The sequence below is a fragment of the Magnolia sinica genome, chromosome 1 (genome assembly GCF_029962835.1).
Source record: "Magnolia sinica isolate HGM2019 chromosome 1, MsV1, whole genome shotgun sequence".
In the NCBI taxonomy this organism is placed as follows: Eukaryota; Viridiplantae; Streptophyta; class Magnoliopsida; order Magnoliales; family Magnoliaceae; genus Magnolia; species Magnolia sinica.
This window is the reverse complement of record NC_080573.1, coordinates 101,362,229-101,387,537: the sequence shown is the minus strand read 5'-3', so window position 1 is coordinate 101,387,537 and position 25,309 is coordinate 101,362,229. Positions and strand designations below refer to the sequence as shown.

Here is a 25,309-nt window from a genome sequence, read left to right as displayed (position 1 = left end):
AAAGAGTATTCTTGGATAATCAGTTAAAGAGTAGGGGTAGGGGATCTCTCCTCTTTGAGATATCAACTCAGAACTACCAGCTTTTAATAAATGTGATTCCCACATATGTGCGATCAATTAGGACCATCCAATAGGAATCGTGGACCACATCATCAATGGGGCCATTGAAATGTATCCAGATAATTCATTTGTCCCTTGATCCGGTCAGATCACCAGATAAAACAATTGGGATCTTGTCATCTTGATGAAGTCCAGATCTATAATTTAGATGGCAAGTGGTTCAGATCCGTGATCTCAATGGTTGTATGTGACAGATCTTTAATAAGGGCCATTGTTATATTTGATATCCAATCCAATGGCCTGATATTTGAGTAAACTGCGTGTGTAGCCATCTGGTTGCGTTATTATGGGAATTAAACAAATTTGGAAGTACAAAGAGGGGAAAGTCAAGTTCCCAAGAAGAACTTGCTCTGATACTGATCTTCTGTAACAACTTGATGAATTATTTGAACAAATGGAACCAAATATGACCATACATTACCAATCAATAGCTCTAATCTCTCCAAGATGCCATGATAGAACTTCAATCCACTCCAAAGATCAGCAAGAATTGAATTAAACAACAAACAAAATGATATATACGTGGAATCGCTTCACGGTCCACACAACCCTAAGACATAGGACCAAAGGGCTTTCTAGCGCATCACACTACCAGAACTGAAACTCATTACATGAAACAAGAAAAACAGCATTTGTTCATTAAAACTACTCATCAGCTCATTCTGTTAAGTCCATTTTTTTTTTCTAAGGTTTGGTCCTTCTGTAAGTCCATTTGCATGGCTATATATTGCCATATTTGCATAGGTATCTTGTTTGAGACCAAAAAGTATATTGTTTAAATGCTAAACCAATAAAAAAAAAAAAACAACCTTCTAAAACTTGTTGGGTCAACTCGAAAGTTGGCAAGATGCTGTGCCGAGTCTCTTGGAAACTTGTTCGAGAGCCTGATCCAATTGGGACTCAACAAGACTCATCAGGTCAACTTGAAAACTTGGTTGACTTGATTCGACTCGGCATGACTTGATCGAGTCAACTCGCCCATTCTACATTTTGACTTTTATAAAAAAGTGAAATGCTTGGAACATGCTTCGAACAGTAACCTCAGCAACGAAAGTTCACAGTTGCTACCATCGCTCCAATTGCAGTTCTATCTTTTAGATATTTCCATCATTTATCACTTTTTAAGAAATTTGAGATTTTCTTCCCCACCTAAATACTTTAAATTTGTTTAAATATCGAGTCGAGTCAAATAAAGACTTGGTTCGGTCTTCAAGTTGAACCAATCCAGCTAGACATGGGGTCGAGTTTTCGAGCTTTTGAACTATGGTCCAAATAAAGTGATCTAATTCTCCGCTTACTAAGAAAAAAGTTTCCTGAACAAGTAAATCAAACGAAAGAATTTTAATCTATCCATCATAAAGTCTTGAGGTACAGCCATGCAGTTATATATACCGCTTTAAGTGTCAAGTGATTGAGAAAAAGAGTCCTCTTTTCCCACCACAACTCCTAATACATACAATGCATGACCCCTTATATGCAATCTTGTGGAACATTTACGCTGTTTGATTAGTAAGCAAGGTTTCAAAGAGTAGTATGCTGGTGTGCGCATGCACACCCACACAACCACACATGCACCTGCACCTGCACATTTAATACCACCGGTGATTCAACTTGAATTGGAGAAGCAGTATATGTTTCAACTGGTCGATATATAGGGTATGCGGATTGCCTGTGACAGCTTGTGGTAAGAATTTTCTTCAATAGGAAGCTAGGTGGAGCCCACTGTGATGTTTGTGAGAAGTCCACCCCATCCATCCATTTTCTAGATCATGTCATGACATGTGCCCAAAAGTGAGGCAGATTCAAAATTCATGTGGGCTGCACAACAGGAAAACATGGGTGGGGAAATGCCTACCATTGAAACCTCCCTGGGGTCCACCGTGATGTTTATATGCCATCCATACCGTTCATAAGGTCATTCAAACTAGGATGATCTAGAAACACTAAAATATTAGCTTGATCCAAAACTTATGTGGCCCCACGAATATTTCAATGGTGGACTTTCAATCCTCACTATTTCTTGCCGTGCAACCCACTTGAGTTTTGGATCTGCCTCATTTTTGGGTCCATGTCCTAACATGATTTGGCAAAACGGATGGACGGGGTGGATTTCTCACAAACATCATGGTGGGCTGCACCTAGCTTCCCGTCGTAGGCAATCCATGTCCATATATAGGACTTCTAATGCTGTCTGATTGGATCTAGTGGACCCTACTCTCCATGCGCTTCCCTTGTAAAAAAAAAAAAATTTGTCACGCTCATGGTTAAGCTTGGTCCTCCACATGTGACCTGATTGCATCCCATTAGTTGAATGAACCTTTGATGAGGTGCCTCTCCCCAATTCAAAGTCACACTTTTGGCTTAGTCTCAAACTCACACTTCTTAGGTTTTCCCACTTGCTAAGTTTTTAAAACAGACCCCTTTCTTGCTCCTACACCCAAATCCCCTCCCTCTTCTATTCACGCTTTGTGCAACTAAGCTACCATCAATACATATCCAACTCATCCCACATACCCCGAAGCGTCGAATAATAATCTTTTAAGGATCTGGAGTTTTGTTGAAACTGACCATTTCTTGAATAAGCTAGAATACCTGTGAAAAATTCTGAGATTCCGAGAACATATCATGAAGCGTATCCCAAATGCCTTTAGCCGAGGATAAAAACATCACTGAGTGGCTAATCGAGGAATCCATACTATTCAACAACCATGCAATAACTTGATAATTCTCCTTTGTCCAAGACTTGTAGGTAACATCTGTAGAGCTTGGGGGATCATCCAAAATATACGACAACTTGTCACGGGCTCCTAAAAATACTTTTATAGATTGTGCCCATTGAAGATAGTTGTCACCATTCAACTTAATGGAGGTAATCTGCAAGGGGTTGGATTCAAGAGACCCTATGCCAAGAGATGAGGGCCCTTTGTCAGCCATAGTAGAGTCCAAGAGAGAGAAACCTATGCCAAGAGATCCCCTATGCCAAGAAAGATTGATTTAAACAACTCTATCTCACTCAATCCTTCAAGATAATAAGAGATAAACCTCCAACAAATATCAATCATCCAAAATACCATGAAACGCAGTAAAAAAGGGCCTAATCGAGTGAAAAACGGCCCAGCCGCACGTCCGTTTGAGGTTAAAAACCTCTCAAACATTGATCTTAAGTAAAAAATCTAGCATGGGTAGCCTGAGAGGAAGATTTCAGTCCATCTTGAGCAAAGAAACCAAAGAAAAGCTTACCGATTTGAGGTAGATCGAAGAAAAACGGAAGATGGGCCCAATTTTCGAATTTCTCTATTTCGCCCAAAATACCATGAAAGGAGGTCCAATAAATTCTGAAAAAATCATGACAAATCTTCTAAAATCAAGATCTATCAAACCCCTAAACTTTTAGCTCAAACGGAGTCCATGCGTCCGTACAACGCTGACGTCAGTTGTACGGCTGTTGACGTCAGCAAGGTGACGTGTCGCCTCTCAATCTGTTGGATGCGGAATGCCTGGATCTATGCTCTGATACCAAGTAGAGAATGATTTGGTGAGGATAATGTGAAGAAGAGAAGAGAATATTGAGAGAGAAGAAGAAGAAGAAGGAGAGTTTGGGAGAGATGATGTGTTAGGCTTGCTTGCCCTAACACATAATATTTTATTATGATAAAGCATATGGTACACCGCAGGAGAAGAGGAAAGTGTGCACATGTACTTACACTAAATGGGGCCACTAACCACACACAATACACAGTACAATACACTAGCATTCTCTATAATCATTCTCAACATCCTGGTATGCGGATGATATCATTCTCAAAGGTGACAGTTTAAATGTATTCCATATTTAAAGCAAAGCTGAAAATCTCAAGTTTTTAGTTGAATAAGAAGTTTGTAAAAGGTTTAGAATAAAAGGAGCTTTTAGTGAAAAATATAGGCAAATGAGTGAAACTGTGTGCATTGTCTACAGTCTACCACGGTGCGTGCGGAAGCTTGGCGAACCTTAGATTTTTTTTTTTTTGGGGTGGGGGTGTTGAATATGACCACTTTAAAATTCTTGGCTAACTAACACCATTTACCAATTTAAACTTAATATGGTAATTAATATAGAGTGTTAGTGTATGGTGTATGTGGTTAGTGGCTTTTTTAATGGAAGTGCATGTGCACACTTTCCTCCTCCTGCGGTGTACTATATCCTCTATTCTAATAAAACATTTTGTGTTAGGGCATGTTAGCCTAACACAAAACATTTCCCCAAACTCTCCTCTTTCTTCTTCTTCTCTCTCGCTCTTCTCCTCTTTTCTCCACACCATAATCATCAAACCTAGGGCTGTACATGAGTCAAGCTAGCTTGAAAAGCTCGCTCGACTCGGCTCGACTCAGCTCGGATTGACTTGGCTTGGAAGGCCGACTCAAGGCGAGTCAAGCTTGTTTACTAAAGCTCGAGTTGAGTTCAAGCCAAGTTTGACCATGGTGTATTTCAACTCGACTCGACTCGAAGCTCGAGCTCGACTCGGCTCGAGTAATATATTTTAATAATATATATTATATTAATATTAAATATATACAATATATATATTTAAGTTTTAAAAAAGAAGTTAAAACTTAAAAGTTTTTACTAAAAATACCCGACCCTACCCGTCCCCATTCCCTCTTTTTCTTTCCCTTACCCTACCGAGGTAAACTCGACTCGACTCGAACCACTAGCTCGACTCGAACTCGACTCGAAAGCTTTGGCAAACAAGCCAAGCTTCAATGTTGAGCTCGAGGGCGAGCTCGAGCTCGAGCTCGAACTCGAGTATAGCATGGACGAGTCAAGCCAAGCTTGGCTTACCTCGACTCGACTCGGCTCGATGTACAGCCCTAATCAAACCTTTTTCTACTTGGTATCAGAGATTAGATCTAGGCATTCTGCATCCAACAAGTTGGGAAGCGACACGTCACCTTGTTGACGTTAGCAGTTGTACGGCTGGCGTCAGTGTTTTAAATAGCGGTAGCATGATGCGTAGCACTCAGCCCTCTATAGCGTGTAGCGTAAATACGTAGCGTGTAGCGTAAGCTACACGATACTTCTATTTTTTTAATTTAAAAATAGGACAAATATAATAAATAGTGAAATATATATATATATATATATATATATATATATATATATATATATATATATATATATATATATATATATATATATATATATATATATATGCCTAAAAGATGATTCATTTTATAAATTATAAGCATGTTCAAAAAAGTTATTAGTTATCATTTATCAAAAGCCAATCCACATATATAAGCCAAATTAAATAATTATCACATCAACAATTTTCTAAGCTCACCACTTTAATTAATAATGTCTAATTGAAACCACAAGTCACAATTATGAAAAGAAATAAAAATCCCATTGGTTAAAAGTATCAAGTACAATGCAAGTGTTACATTCCTTAACATTGAAACAAAGAAAACGTGAAAAAAAGAATAAAAAAATAAAACAGTAAAAAAATACATTGTAGCTTACGCTACGGACGCTACGCGCTACATAGCTGTAGCGTACGCTACGACCCCCGTAGCGTACGCTACCGATACGCTACGGGCGCTATTTGAAACACTGGCTGGCGTCAACGTTGAACGGACGCATGGACTCCATTGAGCTAAAAGTTTAGGGGTTTAATAGATCTTGATTTTAGAAGATTTGTCATGATTTTTTCAGAATTTTTTGGACCTCCTTTCAAGGTGTTTTGGGCAAAATAGAAAAATTCAAAATTTGGGCCCCTAATCCGTTTTTCTTCGGTCTACCTTAAATCGATAATCTTTTCTTTGGTTTCTTTGCTCAAGATGGACCGAAACCATCCTCCCAAGCTACTCATGAATGATTTTTTTAAAACCTAAGATCCATGTTTGAGTGGGTTTTAACCTTAAATAGACGTGCGGCTGGGCCTTTTTTCACTCAAGTGCGTCAGATTTGACTGGGTTTCTTATTAGTTTGGACGATTGCTATTTGTTTGAGGTTTATCTCTTATTCTCTTGAAGGATTGAGTGAGAAAAAGTTGCTTGAATCAATCCTTCTTACTTGGAGTCTCCTATAGCTGACAAAGGGTCCTCATCTCTTGGCATATGAGGTCTCTTGAATCTAACCGCTTGCAGATTACCTCCACTAAGTTGAATGGTGACAACTATCTTCAATGGGCGCAATCTGTAAATGTGTTCTTAGGAGCCCAGGAGAAGTTGTCGTATATTTTGGATGATCCTATAAGCTCTACAGATGTTACCTACAAGTCTTGGACAAAGGAGAATTATTAAGTTATTGCATGGTTCTTGAATAGTATGGATTCCTCGATTAGCCACTCGGTGATATTTTTATCCTCGGCTAAAGGCATTTGGGATACGCTTCATGATATGTTCTCGGAGTCTAAGAATTTTTCATGGGTATTCCAGCTTATTCAAGAAATTGGTCGGTTCCAACAAAATTCAAGATCATTAAAAGATTACTATTCGACGCTTCGGGGCATGTGGGATGAGTAAGACATGTATCAGCCTCTTCCTTCCAAATGTAAAGAGGATCATGAACATGCCCATAAGCGGCGGGATGATACTTGTATCATGCAATTCTTGGCTGGGTTGAACTTTGATTATCTTCATGTTTGAGATCAGGTTGTTATGCGGGATCCTCTCCCCTCATTGACGACAGTCTATGCCATGTGTCAGCGCGTTATTGTCTCTTCTCTTCCTTCTCATTCATTTGTGCCACCAGAGCTTTTGGCACATCTTGTTGTCGATCAGTCCTCTCTTGGCCTTAGGGTATCATTTTTGAGTTTAGGGTGCATTTCTGGTTATGGTAGTCGTGGTAGAGGCCACTAGGGAGATCGCAATTGTGACAGTTGTAATCTTCGTAGTTATAGTGGACGTGGACGGGGACATGATGGTTCCCGCATTTGTTCTCATTGCGGTGGAACCAATCACACTGTTGATTATTGCTGGTAGATCTATGGTCGTCCTACGTATGTCGATACTTCTGTTGCATCCACGGTTGCTCCTGAGGCAGTCTTCCACCCCGACAATTGAGCAGTCTACTTCAAGGGAGTCTCTCATCATTTCTTGGGCTGCATATGATGCCCTTATACGGCTTCACGTTTGTGATATTCCTGAGCATTCTCATGCAGCTTCGGTCCAGTCAGGTACTGCTCTTCTTGCGTCATCCTCCCCTACCTCTTGGGTCATAGACTCTGGAGCTTCCTCCCATATGACTGGTAAGTCACAATTCTTTTCTTCTTATTCTCCTTCTCCCCACACTCAGTATGTCATAGTTGCTGATGAAACCCAAACTCCCATCTCTGGGATTGGTTCCATCCCTCTTTCTTCTTCCTTGTCTCTGTCCTCAATCTTGAATGTGTCTCGTTTTCCATTAAACTTATTGTTCTGTTAGCTCTCTTACTAAATCATTAAATTGTTCCATTACCTTCTTCCCTTCTCATTGTTTGTTCTAGGACCTACAGACGAAGAGAGTGATTGGTGGGGGGCATGAGCGAGGAATCATTTATATTCTCAATGATACACCCATTATCGCTTTTAGTACCCTTTCTCTAGATTGAGAGTCCATGACACGGTGACACTACTGCTTAGGCCACCCGTCAATAGCTAGATTGAGAATTTTGTTTCCTTCCTTATCTGTCACTAAACTATTATGCTGTGATATTTGTGAATTGTATAAACATCATCATGCTACGTTTCCTCCTAGCTCTTCTGGGAGGAAATCATAATCTTTTGTTCTGGTTCACTCAGATGTTTGAGGACCAGCTCCGGTTACCTCTACTTTTGGATTTAGATATTTTGTTACCTTTATTGATGATTATTCATGCATGACTTGGGTTTTTCTTTTGAAATCTAAAAGTGAAGTGTTTGATGCGTTTAAAGTGTTTTATTATGAAGTATGCACTTAGTTTCAATGTTTCATCAAAACCCTCCATTCTGATAATGGGGGGAATACATGTCTACTGCCTTTCTGTCCTTCTCGCAAGAACATGGTATTATCTCGGATGTCGTGTGCTCGCACACCTCAACAAAATTGTATTGCAGAATGAAAGAATCGTCATTTTCTTGAAGTTGCTCTTACCCTTCTTGGTATGCTCCTACCTAAACATTTTTGGGGTGATGCTCTTCTAACTGCTACTTTTCTTATTAATCGTATGCCCTCACGTATCTTTTCTTACAAATCTTCATTCACTATACTGTATCCTCATGATAATCCATTTCCTCTACCACCTAAAGTTTTTGGTTGCACATGCTTTGTTCAAATTTTGGATGGAAATAATGATAAACTTAGCCCCAGAGCAATTAAATGTGTCTTCTTATGGTACGCTTAGAGTAAAAAATATAACATTGACTCACAAGAAATATGTCTCTGTCGATGTAACCTTCTTTGAAGATATTTCTTTTTTCTCAGCTCCAGGCCAATCCCTCTGTGATCCTCTTGCGAGTCAGGGGGAGCATGACTCTTATCCTCTTCCTCTTTCTACTAGTGATCATCGGGAAACTCCTCTCCCCTTCTTTTAGCATCCTGTTGGTGATTTGGGCGACCCTAAGCCTCTGCGGGTCTATCATCGTTGAGATAAATCTTCACGCGCTCAGTAATCCACCCTTCCGCTCACTTTGGATGTTGGCTCAGGTGACTCTTCTACCTTGAGTTTAGATCTCCCTATTGTCTTGCGCAAAAGGTCACAATCTTGTACTCAATATCCCATTAGCAATTTTGTTTCCTATGATCATCTTTCACCGTCTTTTCAGTCATTTGCAGCTTCTTTTCATCACAAACTATTCCTTAGTCTCTCGCACATGCTCTTCAAAGTCTTGATTGGACGAAGGCAATGATAGAAGAAATGTCTGCTCTTGAGAAAAATAATACTTGGGACCTTGTGCTACTTCCTTTAGGGCATAAACCTATTGGATGTTGATGGGTTTATACGATCAAGTTTCTTCCAGACGACTCCATTGATCACTATAAAACCTGTCTTGTTTCTAAGGGTTACACAGAGACTCATGGTGTTGATTACTTCGAGACATTCTCTCCGGTGGCTAAGCTTAATTCGATTTGCATTGTGATCTCCTTGGCCGTTAATTTATCATGGCCCTTGTTTCAACTTGATGTTAAGAATGCATTTCTCCATGGGGACCTTGCAGAGGAAGTCCACGTATCAACCTCCTGGCTTTGTTGCTTCCCACAACCCTGCGCTTGTATGTCAGTTAAAGGATGCTCTTTATGGACTCAAACAATCCCTGCGTGCATGGTTTGAAAAATTGAGTCAGGCTCTCTTGGAGTCCGTGTTCGAGTTGTCGGTATCGTTACAGGTTTCGCTGACCGGAGATAAAGATATAATATCGTTATTGCTGATAATCGGAAATACAGGGAAAAATGGGGAAACATGGAGAAAATGGTGGAATTTTTTAGTGAAACTTTAGGACATGCCTAAATACACATATTTACATATTACGAATGAAAAAATTGCAAAAAGAATGCATTAAATAATAAGTTTCCATTTAATTGGGGCCAAAAGGTATATGCCGTCATAAGAAATCACTCAAATAGTAACCAAAATGAGTTTATATAATACAAATGCAAGCTTACAATAATTAAGACATGCAAAAGTAAATGAATTCAAAAAAATACACATTTCTGGCCATCTTTCATCCTCACATAGAGTGACGAGGTGACTTGTAATCATTGTCCGGATCCCGTGGCAGTTGAGAGTGGTACTGTTGCCCAACATGTTGGCAGTACTGTTCCCAGGTCATCCTCTGCTCGTACTAATTGAGGAACTCTCTTATGTACCTCTGATAGTCGTCCTCCCCAAACTGTACGAGTACACCTAGACATGGGTATTGCGTGACATATATTGACGGCATTTGCTTAGTAGGGTGTTGAGAGAACAGATCAAGTCCAACCCCGACTCCTTGATGGCATTGCTGCCAGTCATACGGGTACCCCGAATATCCTCCTGTCAAAGGGTCATGACTTGAAGAACTATTTTTCGGCTGCCTATACTCATGGGTAGATGAGTGTGACTGAATGTCAGAGCTGTCATAGCCATACCCGTGATATCTCCCATGAGCATAAGGTGGGACGAAGGTGGAGCTCCCCTGATATGAATTTATGTCCATAGATGACAAGCTGTGTGTGAGAGCATCAGCCGCGACGCATCCAGCTTTCTTCTTTGAACGACGCTCGAACATATATGTGGGCTCTAATGCTCTCACCCTGGATGGTGGACAAGATCCATGGTCCTTGTCCTGAGTGGTATGGTCAAAACTCTTCTCTTTAGTGAACTGGCCAACGGATCGTTGGCTCTAACCCGTCATGTACCCCCCACCACTGCCACCCCCACCCCCACTAGTACCACCTATATTAGTGTCGGTGCCTTCTTCCCCTCCCTCATCACCATTATCATCATCGTTGTCATCCTCACGACCAGCGTCGAGTGGAGGTTGAGTCTCATCATCATCACTCACTACGATTTGATGATGGAGAGGGGGCTGTGAAGATGCTTCCTCACCCTCATCATAGCATGCCAAATTCCTCGACAAAGGATATTACTCGGTCCTCGGTTGAAGCAGAATATCGTGCTATGGCTCATGCGACGTGTGAGCTCGTATGACTTCACAACCTTATTGAAGAACTTGGCTATCATCCTTCCGATGCTGTTCCTCTTCATTGTGACAACCAAGCGGCCATCCATATTGCTCGTAACCCGGTTTTCCATGAGCGAACCAAGCATATTGAGGTCGATTGTCACTTTATTCGGGAGAAAGTTGCTTCTAAGGAAATCATCACCCCTTTTGTTCGATCTGGGGATCAACTTGTTGATGTTCTTACAAAGATCTTGAGTCGAGATGCTCTTCATCGTGTTCATGACGAGTTGGGCATGATCAATATCTATGCTCTAACTTGAGGGGGAGTATAGAGAGTATTAGTGTATAGTGTATGTGGTTGGTGGCTTTTTTAATATAAGTGCATGTGCACACTTTCCTCTTCTTATGCGGTGTATTATATGCTCTATTCTAATAAAACATTTTGTTTTAGGGCATGTTAGCCCAACACAAAACATTTCCCTAAACTCTCCTCTTTCTTCTTCTTCTCTCTCACTCTTCTCCTCTTTTCTCCACATTATAATCATCAAACCTTTTTTTACTATTAATACTTAGGCTTCCAAGCTAGGTGGGTCCAATCACATAGACTACAAATGATGCCATAATAAGCAACTAGTTTGTAGAGATAATGATCTTGTGTGTGGGATGTACTAACTATTCAACATCTAACATACATCTAATTATGCATTCATATATTTCAGCAAATTAAACTCACAAGCATAAGAAAAAATGTGCACAAATAATAATCCCAAATACAAGCATGTATAATGGTTCGGTTTTCTTCACTCCCAGCGGATGCACTCTCCTTGAGTGTACCGGTATTTCACTATCAGAGGTTTTAAATTAGGTTCACCTCTAACCTTTACAAGCGTACACACCTGCCGAAGGCCTACACAAGGACTTAATGCACGTACACTCCTATGTTGGAGGAATACGTTTCCACCTGTGTCGGTGGCTCCCGTAAAGATACTTTAGTTGCTTTTTTATTAGCTAACCAATAACCACTAGCGGTCCTAATTCAAGGCTTTACGTATACTCTCGCCGGATATTTCTTATGGAGACTAACACGTATGCACTCGTGTCCGGTGAATGCGGTCCTAATCCAAGGCCTACGTACACTCCACCCATGTCCTGTGAATTCAGCCATATACAAGAGCCTAGGTCCTACATAAAAGCTATTCGAGTTTGGGTCACAAACTCTATACTCAATCCTACACAAGGAAAGAGTGCGAATAGACTCTACAATTGACAACTTTACTTGTTGGATTGGGCCCCTTTGTAGCACCTTGCTTGAGATGTGTCTTTAATGCTCTCCCGTGCTTGAATCAGCTTCTCAATTGCTCCCACGTTCATCGATGTCGTTGATTCAATTCCACGAACAAACACCTTGCATGCGATGCTCCAATGAGGTGACCAAGGTGGTGTGATGATAGTGGAATCTCCTACAACTAAATGGATAGTTGTTTTCTAAGGGGAGATTCACCTAGATGGGTGTTGTAGGGGATTTAGACAAGGATTTGACTATAGATTCATGTCTAATTTCTAGAACAAGGTGGAGATCAAGTTCATTTTCATAATCGAAGTTGGAATCCTCATTAGAGTGATAAAGCTCAAGAAGAAGACTTGAATCTCATTGGTTATAGGCTCAGGATGAGGAATGTGAGTTGAGAATCACCTAAGCTTCTCTTGCACAAAAAATCCATTCAAATGCCCAAGAACCGAATGCCCATTTTATAGAAATCATGTTGCAACGGCTGTAAAACGGCTCATTCGATAGGATCAAAAGGCCCTTTGATAGGATCGAGCTATCCCTTGATCCCATCGAGAAACTCTAGGAATTTTTTATTTAGTTGCTGGATAATTTCTTTGATCACATCAAGCGGTCTATTGATCCCATCAAGTCCCATTAAGTCCCATCGACAACTTGTTGATAAGATCGAGAACCACTCGAAAGTTGTTGTTTTGGGCTGTTTGATTTACAACAGCTTTGAACCTAAGCCAATATTATCATGTTTCAATTGAGCTCCTAAGGCTATGTGATGATCAACCAAGGGTTTACCTATTGGAGAATGGATCATCTAGAGGTTAGGTTGTTTTGGGTCTAAGGATAGGGTCACCAAGGTACCTCGGTTTACCTGTTCTTCACTCCTTGATGATTAATGTCCTCTTGTTCTTCGGTCTTTAGCTTTCAAGGGTTCAACCGACTCACTGACACACGGACCCTTTGATTGACAAATAGGCGCACAAATCAGTGCACTAACAAGGAGTTTATCAAATTCAACATGGGCATGAACGAAAATTGAGTTCCATCGAAGAAGAAAAAAGATGGAAAGGCATGGTGTGGAGAGTCACTGAAAATGATAATCCAGTTTTAATCAGTGTTGTCATATGTGATCACATAAGCACTTATCTGATCGCTATGCCATAGTCGCATATGCAGTTTCATGACCATTGGGCATTATGCCATAGCATATGCGATTATGGGATGGCATATGTGATTATGTGATCGCTTATGCGATTATGCCATCACTTATGCCATTAAAAAATGTAATTATTTTGGGGGTTGTGCAATGGCATATGCAATTATGCGATCGCCTATGCGCACAACCCCCTTGGGTCGCATACGATCGCTGATGCTATTTGACAACAATGGTTTTAATTGAATAAGAAGGCATAACTGATCTATTATAAAAGGAAATTTTAGGCAAAATGCCAGAAAGGAACCTCAGAGAAGACCCCATTAGCGTGAATGTAACTAGAGTTCCAATTGAAGGAGAAGTAGAGGATGAAGTTGGTGTGTGAGGATTGGTAAATGCATGCAAATGGACAAGCTTGGGGAGCCAGTGAGAACATGGTAATATATACTTCTTGAATGGTGAGGTAACTATGTGGTCCTGTATAAATATCTACAGATTGTATCTTTATTTAGTTGTAGAGGTATGTGGATTTTTTTTTTTTTAAATTATTTAGATAATTTTGTTACCCTGCAAGTATGCCTTGATTTTTGAGCCATTTGTGCCATATTCGTTTTTTGCTATTATTTAACACTTTATTCATTAACAATCTTATTTTCTTGGTAGATTCGAGGCTTAGCGTGGCCTGCTATTCTTGTTGGACTGGTTGCTCAAAGTGCTAGGTAATTTAAAATGCAACTAAATGATTGTTTTCTATTTCTTAGCAACCGAATTTGCTACTATCCCTGGTCATCAGTATGCCTATTGTTAAATCCACGCGTGGCATTAGGTTTCCTTTCATTTGTTAACGAAGTAACTATTTTGTCTTTCTTTAGTATTGACAGCAATTATCTCCATTGTATCTCTCTCTCTCTCTCTCTCTCTCTTTTCCTACATGCTTCTTTTTCTTTGTAAACTCCAACTGGTAGCAATCTGCAATCCTGTCCCCAGGCTGAGCAAGGGTCGTTTACTTTGCAATCATGAGAGTTCCTATTTAGAGTTTCTGCGAACTATATTCGTTAAGCCAGCCCCAAATAGCATGATGATGATGACAATGGCAATGCTGATTATGCAACTTTTTTTTTTTTTTTGGAAAACAGTCTATACAATAATGAATCTTTATATATCATCCATGACATATTGAGGAAGCAATATGTTCTTTTCTAGAAGCTTTGGGGGCATTAAAATGATTAACGGTCCTGGATGATCTATCTATATATATATATAAGGGAGAGAGAGAGATCATTGCTCACATTGGAATATTCGGATGCATTCCAAAATGAAAAGGAATTCTAGAGAAAAAAAATTAATGATATTGTTAGCAGCTACATGGCGCTGTTCTTAGGGGCCAATGATGGGCAATGGAAATAGAGAAGATGCAAGGAGAGAAAGAGGAAGATGAGGTATAGATGAGAAAGATGAGAGAGAGGCAATGGAGAGGAACGTGAGAGGAGTAGGTTGCTTGGGTAACTAAACCCAAGCATCCCTTCATCTATTTACATGAGCCTAGGCCCAATGGGCCTAATTCCTTTCAACGCTACCCCTCAAGCTGGAGCATCCTAATATGGTCATCTTGGAACATGGGCTAACATAATCAAACTTAAAAAACAGAAAGAAATTCTTTTCTAAAATCCCCCCTCAAACTCAAGGTGCTCTAAAAAGAGGAACTTGAGTTTAGAGAGGCACATGAAACATTTATTTATGAGTAAAAAAGAAAAGACAATGCAATTGAGTAGCAAGAGATGTGACAAGGGGCGTGCAGGTGGGTGAGTAGTGGAAGTGGCGAGATGGCAAACAACTTCAGGTGAGCAGGCACTTCTGCAACTTGAGCGATGTGAGCAACCAGACCAACTATCCAGCACAAAAAATTGACCAACTGCCCTGTACATAAAAATGAGATGGGTTAACTTCCCTTGGAAACACTAGTCAACATCACACATGCCAACAAAGGAGCACCGATACAAAGAAGGAATTACGTCGTCGAAGAAAATTATGGAGCAGTGTTTGCAATATTGATAATATCGGCTAATATTATCGATATCACATGTCAGCGATATAAAATCGATGGGCAATAAAAAAAACACCCTGATTCCTAAATATCGACGATATTATCACAAGATATCGCAAAGTATCAGTATGTATCGGCGATATTGCTCGATATTGCTCGATATCAACGTTTTTTGTAAAGGTTTTTACAATGTATCGACGGTATTTGTTGATATCGACATATATCGTCGATACTTCATAGGAAATGCACGCCGCCCTTCCTAAAAAATGATTTTTTCCCATTCTTCTTTAGATTCCTGTCTTCTAACTTGTTAGTAGGTGGATTTCGGTCCATCCTTTGCTTGGATTTGGGAGAAAAAGCCACATTCGAAATCAGAATCAAGATTTTCTTGCATTTTGGGGCCATTTCTCATTCGATGAGTAATTTTTCGTTTTGAATTTATTTTATTTTTTTAATTTTTTTAAATCATAAAAAATGAGTGTGAAATCATAAGAAATCCTTGATTCTTCATGTTTTATGTGGAAAATGAAGGATTTCAATCTTCGATTTCGAGATTTGAGTGTAGGTGGCCTGATTTGGGGAAAATTGCGAAAAATTCAAAATTTCCCCAATTTCTCTCAAATTACTTGCAATTTTTCACTCCAAAGATGAAATTAAGCATGTATGAGGCCTGATCTACTGATTTGTTAGCTTTTTTTTTTTTTTTTCCCCTTCAAATTTTGGAAAAAAAATTTTAATTAACATTTTTTATTAAAATATTATTATTATTATTATTATTATTTGAAAATTTCCTTCAAATTACTTGCAATTTTTCACTCCAAAGATGAAATTAAGCATGTATGAGGCCTGATCTACTGATTTGTTAGCTTTTTTTTCTTTTTTTTCCTTCAAATTTTGGAAAAAAAATTTTAATTAACATTTTTTATTAAAATATTATTATTATTATTATTTGAAAATTTCCTTCATCTAGAGACCAATTGAGTGCAATTTGAAACTATTTAGAAGTGTTTTGATGAAATGATCATCACATAAACTCTAATTTTCATATTTGAGTGTAGGTGGCCCGATTTGGGGGAAATTGGGGAAATTTCTCCGAAGTTGCTTGCAATGTTGCACTTCAAACATGAAAGCAAGCATGTATGAGGCTTAATCTACTGATTGGTTAAGTCCTTGTCAAATTTCTGAAAATAAAAATTATTTTTTAAAATTAAAGAATAATAAAAATTTGTTAAAATACTATTTTTTTCCGATATTTCCTTTTAACCAGCTGTCAATTGAGACTAATTTCAAAGTATTTTGGAGTGTTTGATAAAATGATCATCACATGCAATCTAATTTTGAAATTTGAAGTGTAGGTGGCCCTATTTGGGAAAATTAGGAAAATTTTAAAAATTCTCTAATTTCTCCCAAATTTCTTGCAAACATGAAACCAAACATGTATGAGGGCTGATCTACTGATTTAATAAGTTTTGTCAATTTTTAAAATAAATTTTTTAATTAAAAAATAATAAAAAATTATTAGATATATTTCTCAATTTCTAGTTCTTTTGCTTTTGAATGAATTGGTTGTGTTTTCATACATGTCTTCGTATATTTATAAATGTTATGAATTCAATTTGAATACAGTTGTATTAGTTCGGTTAGACAATGCATAGCTTAGGACCTTCTACAAAGGAAACCTATTATGTACACCTTTTTTTTTTTTTCGTTTTTGTGATGTTATGATTTAAAAGTGTATATTAAACAATCCCTGAAGTTTCATTGAAAAATTCAACCAATTTCCCAATATTAAAAAGAGGCATGTGCATTACAAATATTTGCTTATGTTGTATGGCAAATGAAGAATTGGTGGATCATCTATTCGTTCATTGCCCGTTCACATATTGCATTTGGTCTGAAATTCTGTCTCGTTTTCAGATTCCATGGGTGTTTCCAGATTCGGTTTGTAGATTGCTAGAAGCTTGGCAGGGTGTTAAGTGTGGTAATCAAAGATCTAAGCTTTGGAAGATGTCCATTTTGGAAGTTTGATGGGCCGTGTGGGAAGAAAGAAATGGGAGGTGCTTCAATGATACCTCTAAGTCTATAGAGGATACTATCGGTAGGGTTTTTCGCTTTATAGTTGAATGGGCTTTTGTTGTGGAGAAGTTAAAGGATTGTAATTTGGCTTTTCTAGGGAATTTCTGATCAGCTATCTGAGCTGTTCAGTTCCCCTTTTGTTCTTCCTTTTTCTTTATATATAATTGCTCGTTATCTGTAAAAAAAATAATAAAAAAAAAAAAATTCCCAATGTTTCCCCATGTTTCCCAAAAAATGCAATAAATTACCCGATACAAACGATATATCCCGTGCGGTAACTGATACGTATTTGTATCCCAAGGTTGCGATATGCAACGTGATACTGATGTTTCGAACACTATGGAGAAGAGGTGAGCCCGCATCACACAGTCCAAGAAGCCACAGAGAAATAGGCCATCAACAACTGGGCCCACATAGTCTTAATAAAGAAGTAAACCACGTAGAGATTTCGACTGAGAACAAACTGTGCCATAAGCGAGATGGGCCAAACAGTAACCACAAACTCAAATTGGGTACACAGGCTCAACAATGTTAAAACGCCCATAAGAACCAAACAGGAATGCTCACAAATTTGGCCAATTAGGCACACATGAATCCAACCCATAGAAAGTTGAGCCATAAGTAATAGGCCCATAGTAACAATCCACAAACAACTTGAAAATCAGCAATGGCAGGATTGGGAAACATATCTTGTTCCCACTGGACTTGAGGTAATACACATGGCTCTTCAGGGTTCTTGATGAAGCCAAAAGAGTAGAGTGCCTCATCAAAACGAATAGTCCACCTCCATGCATATACTTATGGAGCTTGCACACCTTTTTATCTAGTCCAAGCTGATAGAATCCTTTTGGTTACTCTGTCTAGATTTCTTCCTCGAGAGACTCATTGACAAATGCTTTTTTTAATGTCCATCTGCCATATCCCATAATCATAATGGCGGCAATGACCTATAGAACATGGATGAATTTCATCATTGCTACAAGGGTGAACGTCTCTTGATGGTCAATGCCTTCCTTTTGAGTCTAGCCTTTTGCCACAAGCCAAGCCTTAAATATATCCACCTTTCCATCAACAATACATTTTTTGTTGAAGATCAACTTGCATTCAATCGGCTTGATATTCTTTGGATGTTCAATGAGAGTCTGGACGTGTTTAGAATGCATGGATCTCTCAGCTATCATGGCTTTTACCCGATGAGGCAGTGACACGTACCCACATCAACCATCGCTTCTTGATAAAATCAGTATCAACACGATGTGGCACAATATAGAATACTTAATTGAGATACATGTACTGATGTACCTATTCGGCTCCCAACGCTCTCTGGCTATGATGCAAAGTAGGTGGAAGCTTGGTCTCTTCTGGTTGCCTTTCTTGAGAGGGCAATAATATTGGATCACTTAAGGGCATTTCATCAGACCTTTTAAAAAGGTCTATTTTACGGTTTCCCTTGTTACTATGCATGAAATCTAATTCGAGAAAAGTGGCATCCCTACTAACAAAGTCCTTTTGCTCATTGGGATCTAGGTCATAAAACTAATGCCCCTTGGATTCCTTGAAATATTTCATGAAATAGTAAGATTTAGTCCTCGCTTCCAATTACTATGGTCATGCTTTTCAACCATGGTCAGGCATCTTGGAATCACCATGTGGCCTAATTTTGGGTTACGAGATATCCACAATTCAACTAGTGATTGGACATGGCTTTAGTGGGAATATTATTGAGGATAAACATTGTTGTTTCTAAGGCATAATCCCAACGATATAGAAAGAGGACCGCAAACATTTGAATGAACAAGTCGGAAAATCTCTATGGCTCTTTCTATGTTTCCTTTCAGGAAGGGTTTCCTAGTCATTTTGCCTTCTAGACAGGCTTCACAAGTTGGTAAGGACTCAACATAAACATTTCATAAGGGTCGGCCTTTTACCAATTTTTCGAGCCTATTTGCGTTGGCATGGCCAAGATGGAGGTACCAAAGTAGGAAGGAATCGTTGTCATTTTTTCTCTCTTTCTAGAATCAACAACAAGGGCATTGACTGGATCATCAGAAGCAGAATCAGATGGAGTAATAGAAGAAATAAGATATAGACTATCAACCAAAATATCCGATATAATGAGCCGTTTCTCTTAATATATGTGAACAATGGAATCAAAACAAAAGCTATATTCTAATTTGGAAAGTCTTGAAACTGAGATCAAATTTCTTTTAGTTTAAGGTCTATAAGAACTATCAACTTTCCTCCATCCAGCTTTAGCTTCAATTCTCCTCCAGGAATTGATCGTCTTTAACTTCATCGGGTTTGTTGTAAGCTGGAAATGATTGATATTTATGCTCTGCATGAGTACCATACTCCTTTTCTATTATTAATTAGGTAGTATTAGTTATATTAGACTAACATATTAAGCCCTCAATTGCTTCTCTCTTTTCCCTCTTCTCTTCCTCTTACTTCTCCATCTCTGATGGGGACATCCCGCGCACGCCGTCCACACGTGCACGCACACCACCCCCCTACGCTCGTACGCCAGAAGGAGGGCCCCACCGTCGATCTGGATCGATGACGACGTCCAGGGATGGCCTCCTAGCTAGAAGACGAAGTTTTGATTCAAAAGATTAGGCCTGTTAGTTAAGAAAAGCCCATCATGGGATCTCATGATCGTGGCCCACTAGTCGGATTGATTTCATATTTTAGGTTTTGCTTATTGTTATTATGTAGAACATCATGAATGCTTTGGGTTTCTTTGTTTGGTTTTTATTTTAGTTTACTTCATCGCCAAGTAATAGGTTGCGCACATGGCGCGAGTTTAGGGGTATAGGATTTTCCCTATAAATAGGCACCCCTTGTAGTTCTTTTGATTCATTTAAGTTTAATAAAAATTTTTGCTTTATTTTTCTGTTCTCTTAGTGAGTTGTGGAAGAATTCAAAAGTGGGTGCGAAGCCCTCCCCTTTTGAAGGGCTAACTATCGTGGTGCGAAGCCACATCGATCCCGATTCACCCCCATCCTCCATCATCTCTCTTTTTCATCTTCTACCACCATTCGTGGTTCAAATTCGTCCTTTGTTGCAGCAGTTTTCTTCTTTACAGCAGAATTCCATATTTTGGCCCTGCAGGAGGGTTAAAACTTTAGTGGAGTACCACGCACAAGCCGTAGCTCGGATCGACCTGAAACTTCGGGGTTTTGGAGCACACCCCTGGCCGACTAGGGTTAAGGAGAGCTTTTCCGCAATCGACGTCCCCTCGCACGTGTGGCCAGGTACTTGCGCACGTGCGAGCGCCCCAAGCCAGCTGTTCACGCGCGGGAACAGTCTTTTGGATCAGGGTTTTCTCTCGTTTCATCCCTAATTTTATAAACCCTAACCCTAGATTGTCCTAAATCCCCAATTTCTATCTACTACCATTCCTGATTTGAAATCGGTGAATTCCTTGGATTATGGATTAATTGTCATGCATGTGTGGATGATTTTTATTTCCCTTTGAGTATTGTTTGGTTCATAATTTTCATTGATCCAGCCCTAACGTGTGTAGGCCTGGACCCACATAGATTCCCCTTAATTGAATATTTGGACTGTTATGTGGGATGTGGAATTTGTGTAATTGTTTCTGAATTGGTATGATCTAAGCCTGAAATCTTGCATCTCATATTTAAATCTCATGTCCTGCATCAAATTTGGTATCAGAGCTTAGGGTTCTTATAGGGGAATACATTACTTGTTTAGGGTTAGTTTGTTTGAGTCCTTCATGCATCCAATCCATCACATGTAGCTTTTAGGAGTCCATAGTCCCTGATATTAGTTGCTGAAATTTCTGTTAGCAGGAAGTTAGCAATTTACATTGTTGTAACTTTCTGTTATTCCTTTAATTTGACAACTATATTGCTGGATTTTAGTAGTATTGCGTAGTTTCCCTCATATAGTCTCATAGGATCATTTAGTCCCACATAGTCATTGTAGAAAATCCTTAGGTGGAGTTAGCAAGTTGTACGCCCACACGTACGGGTCATGGTTTTGGCTAGCACCCTATACTAAACATGGAACAATTGCTAGAGTCACTTAACAAGCTGTCCCAGTAGATCGAGTCTTGGGGTAGGTGCTTGGAATATAGCATAGATCAACGCCTTGACCAAATAGAGGCTTCCCTCAGGACAAACCCTACCATTAGGGAAGATAGCCAATCTCAGGCTGGTGGCCGGGAGGATAGACCAATGAATGGAGGTGGCCAAGGAATCAGTCATGAGCGTGCACCCGTACCCCCACCCCATGAGGGATATCAAGACCATTATTTTGAGGGGTACAACATGTGCGGCCTCGTGGCTAGAGAGTGTGTACCAGAGGCTAGTGTAGAGTTACCCATTGAGACCATTCCGGTAGTGGATGAGTTTCGTGATGTCGTTCCTGATGATCTACCGGATGAGTCTCCCCCTATGAGGAATATAGAGCACACCAGAACATGGGACACCGTAATACCTATAGGCGAGTTTGCGTTTAATAGTTCTGTCGATAGGTCCATAGGTCTCAGTCCTTATGAAGTCGTTACTGGTTATAAACCTGGGAAACCTATTGATCTTATCTCTATGTCATTGTCCCATAGGCCGTCAGAGCCTGCAGAGTCTTTTGCGCATTATATTCATTCATGACATTAAGAAATCAGGCAGAAGATTATGACTAGTAATGAACATTACTCACTTTCTGCAGACCAACATAAATGTTTCAAGGGACTCTGTGATGATCAACATCAGGCCAGAGCGGTGCCCTCAGGGAGCCGTTCGAAAATTACACGTGTATAGTGTTGGACCATTCAAAATTATAAAACGAACCAGTCTCAATGCGTATGTGGCAAATCTTCCACCCTCCATGGGAATTAGTTCCACATTCAATGTGGAGGATCTAGTTGCATTTCAAGGGGCCATTGATGCATTGTCTAGCCTTTCGCCTAACCATCCTGATTCCCCAGACCTTTCCCTTGATCCATGTCCCCCTCCAAACCCATTTTCTCAGCCTCTACGTCTCATTCCTACCCGTCCCGACCCATTTTCCTAGCCTCTACCTCCCATATCTACCCGTCCCGACCCATTTTCCTAGCCTCTACCTCCCATACCTACCTGTCCCGACCCATTTTCCTATCCTCTACCTCCCATACCTACTCGTCTTGACCGTTCTTTCCAGCCTCTACCTACCATACCTAAACTTCACACACCCAGAGAAGAAATAGAGAATATTCTGGACCATCAGATAGTTTCAACGTCGGACGGCGGGTTTCAGAAGTTCTTGGTCAAGTGGAAGTCACGTCTAGCTTCAACCAATACGTGGCTCGCTGAAGAGGAGCTTCAGAGACTTAATCCTTACATCTTGGAGCGGTTCAAAAGTTTTATTTTGCCAGTGGTGAAATCTTCACAGCTGGGGAGAGTTGATGGAGACATCTCGCGCACACTGTCCACACGTGCACGCACACCTCCCTACGCTTGTATGCCAGAAGGAGGGCCCTACCGTCGATCTGGATCGATGACGACGTCCAGGGAGAGCCTCTTAGTTAGAAGACGAAGTTTTGATTCAAAAGAGTAGGCCCGTTGGTCAAGAGAAGCCCATCATGGGATCTCATGATCGTGGCCCATAGTCGGATTGATTTCATATTTTAGGTTTTGCTTATTGTTATTATTTAGAACATCATGAACGCTTTGAATTTCTTTGTTTGGTTTTTATTTTAGTTTACTTCATCGCCAAGTGATAAGTTGCGCATATGGCGCGAGTTTAGGGGTATATGATTTTCCCTATAAATAGGAACCCCTTGTAGTTCTTTTGATTCATTCAAGTTTAATAAAAATTCCTGCTTTATTTTTTTGCTCTCTTAGTGAGTTGTGGAAGAATTTAAAAGTGGGTGCGAAGCCCTCCCTTTTTGAAGGGCTAACTACCGTGGTGCGAAGCCACATTGATCCCGATTCACCCCCATCCTCCATCATCTCTCTTTTCATCTTCTACCACCATTTGTGCTTCAAATTCGTCATTTGTTGCAGCAGTTTTCTTCTTTACAGCAGAATTCCAGATTTTGGCCCTGCAGGAGGGCTGAAACTTCGGCGGAGCACCACACACAAGCCATAGCTCGGATCGACCTGAAACTTCGGGGTTTTGGAGCACACCCCTGGCCGACCAGGGCCAAGGAGAGCTTTTCCGCAATCGACAACCCCTTGCACGTGCGGTCAGGTACCTGCGCACATGTGAGCGCCCTAGGCCCGCTGCCCACGTGCAAGAACAGTCTTTTTGGATTAGGTTTTTCTCTTGTTTCATGCCTAATTTTATAAACCCTAACCCTAGATTGTCCTAAATCCCCAATTTCTATGTCTTTTCTCACCCCTGGGGTTTCTTGATTTGAAATCGGTGAATTCCTTGGATTATGGATTGATTGTCATGCATGTGTGGATGATTTCTATTTCCCTTTGAGTATTGTTTGGTTCATAATTTTCATTGATCCAGCCCTAACTTGTATAGGCCTGGACCCACATAGATTCCCTTTCATTGAATATTTGGATTGTTATGTGGGATGTGGAATTTGTGTAATTGTTTCTGAATTGGTATGATCTAAGCCTGAAATCTTGCATCTTATATTTAAATCTCATGTCCTGCATCAATCTCTCCTCTTTTTTCCTCTCTAATCATTTCTTCTCATTTACAAGATTAGAGCACCTAGGTGCACAATGTTCTAGATTGCTCACACAAATTCCTTTGACTATATGACTTGAGCCCCTTTCTATACATAGGGGTCATAACCCACATTGCCACAACTGTCAGATATTGGAGTAAACTAAAAAAGAATTGACATCAGACAGCACAATAAAAGGTTGAGTTTGTATTCCCAATAAAACCACCATGCAATCTAACCACTTCTTCGAAGAATAAAATACAAATTGGCGATATTTGACATATTTGATGTCTTTTGGCCTGGAATTAAATGCGGCATCTTTGGAATTGATCCAAGCACATGAATATGGAATCTGTACCTCTCATTGTTTTCATCAATTCAAGGACCAAGTCCATGATAATATCCACCTAGGGAACAGTTGGCGAAGACGATGGGTGTGAATACGTTGGTGTTCTGTATCTGACCCTTTGAAACATGGCAAATATGTCAAGTCTACATATTGCTCATCTTGTTTAAGCTTAGGCAAGTAGCATCTTTAGTCCACCAAAGCTATAGTTTTTTTTTTCCATAACTAAAATGCCCACTGAGGCCCTCCCATCCAGCTCCTTAGTAATACTTTTGTGTAAAGATCCCTTGGGAGTGAGTAAGTGTGTTCTGAGGAACAGAAATCCATGCTCTGGACGATGAGGTAAGATGTATAGTCATTAGCACCTTCATTGCACACCGCACTTAATTGGTCGAAAGTAAGAGTCCCCCTATCATTAATTGTTGATCACCTTTAATCTGACAACCTCATGTGCAAGTGTTTCTCTGATCATAAAACACCTGCTAAAAGCATCAACTACTGATCTTTGGAATGCTCCTATATAGGAAGAGCTCAACACACTTCACAAGGGACTTAGATTTGTTCTTTGTACTCTTTAGATGAATGTTATTGGTAATCAGTGATTTCTAAATGCAATAACTTGCAAAAGGTACCACCAAGAATTACAAGGCACAACTAGTATCCAACGTTTTCCATATTGTTATCGTGTAATATATCGCACACTTGGGATATGTATACATATCAGTTGTCGCGTGGGATATATCAGTTGTATCGCATATTGTATTGCTGTTGTAGGGAAATATGGAGAAACATTGGGAAATTGGTCGAAATTTTCAATGAAACTTCAGGGATTGTTAAAAGAATACATCAATACACAATTAGAAATCAAAACATCACAAAAAATAAGTGCACATAATAAGTTTTCTTTGGATGGGGTCCTAATCTATGCGTTGTTTGACTGAACCGATGTAAGTATATTCAAAGTCTATTCATATAATTTATAATTTTAGGAAGACATGTATGAAGACACAAGCAATACATTCAAAAGTAAAAGAAGAATCACTAGATCAGGTTAC

General features: G+C 39.7%; 1 protein-coding gene across 3 annotated transcripts in view; it reads left to right on the top strand.

The window, feature by feature from the left end:
* The window catches only part of LOC131252592 (protein DETOXIFICATION 46, chloroplastic-like), a 124,854-nt gene that overhangs the window by 16,363 nt on the left and 83,182 nt on the right, over positions 1-25,309 (top strand). For all 3 annotated transcript variants that reach the window (XR_009174571.1, XR_009174572.1, XM_058253210.1), the window contains exon 5: positions 13,821-13,876. Coding sequence is in view for 1 of the 3 variants with exons in the window: in XM_058253210.1 (XP_058109193.1) it covers positions 13,821-13,876 (56 nt within the window). In the remaining 2 variants the exon portion in view is untranslated. The remainder of the gene's footprint in view (positions 1-13,820; positions 13,877-25,309) is intronic.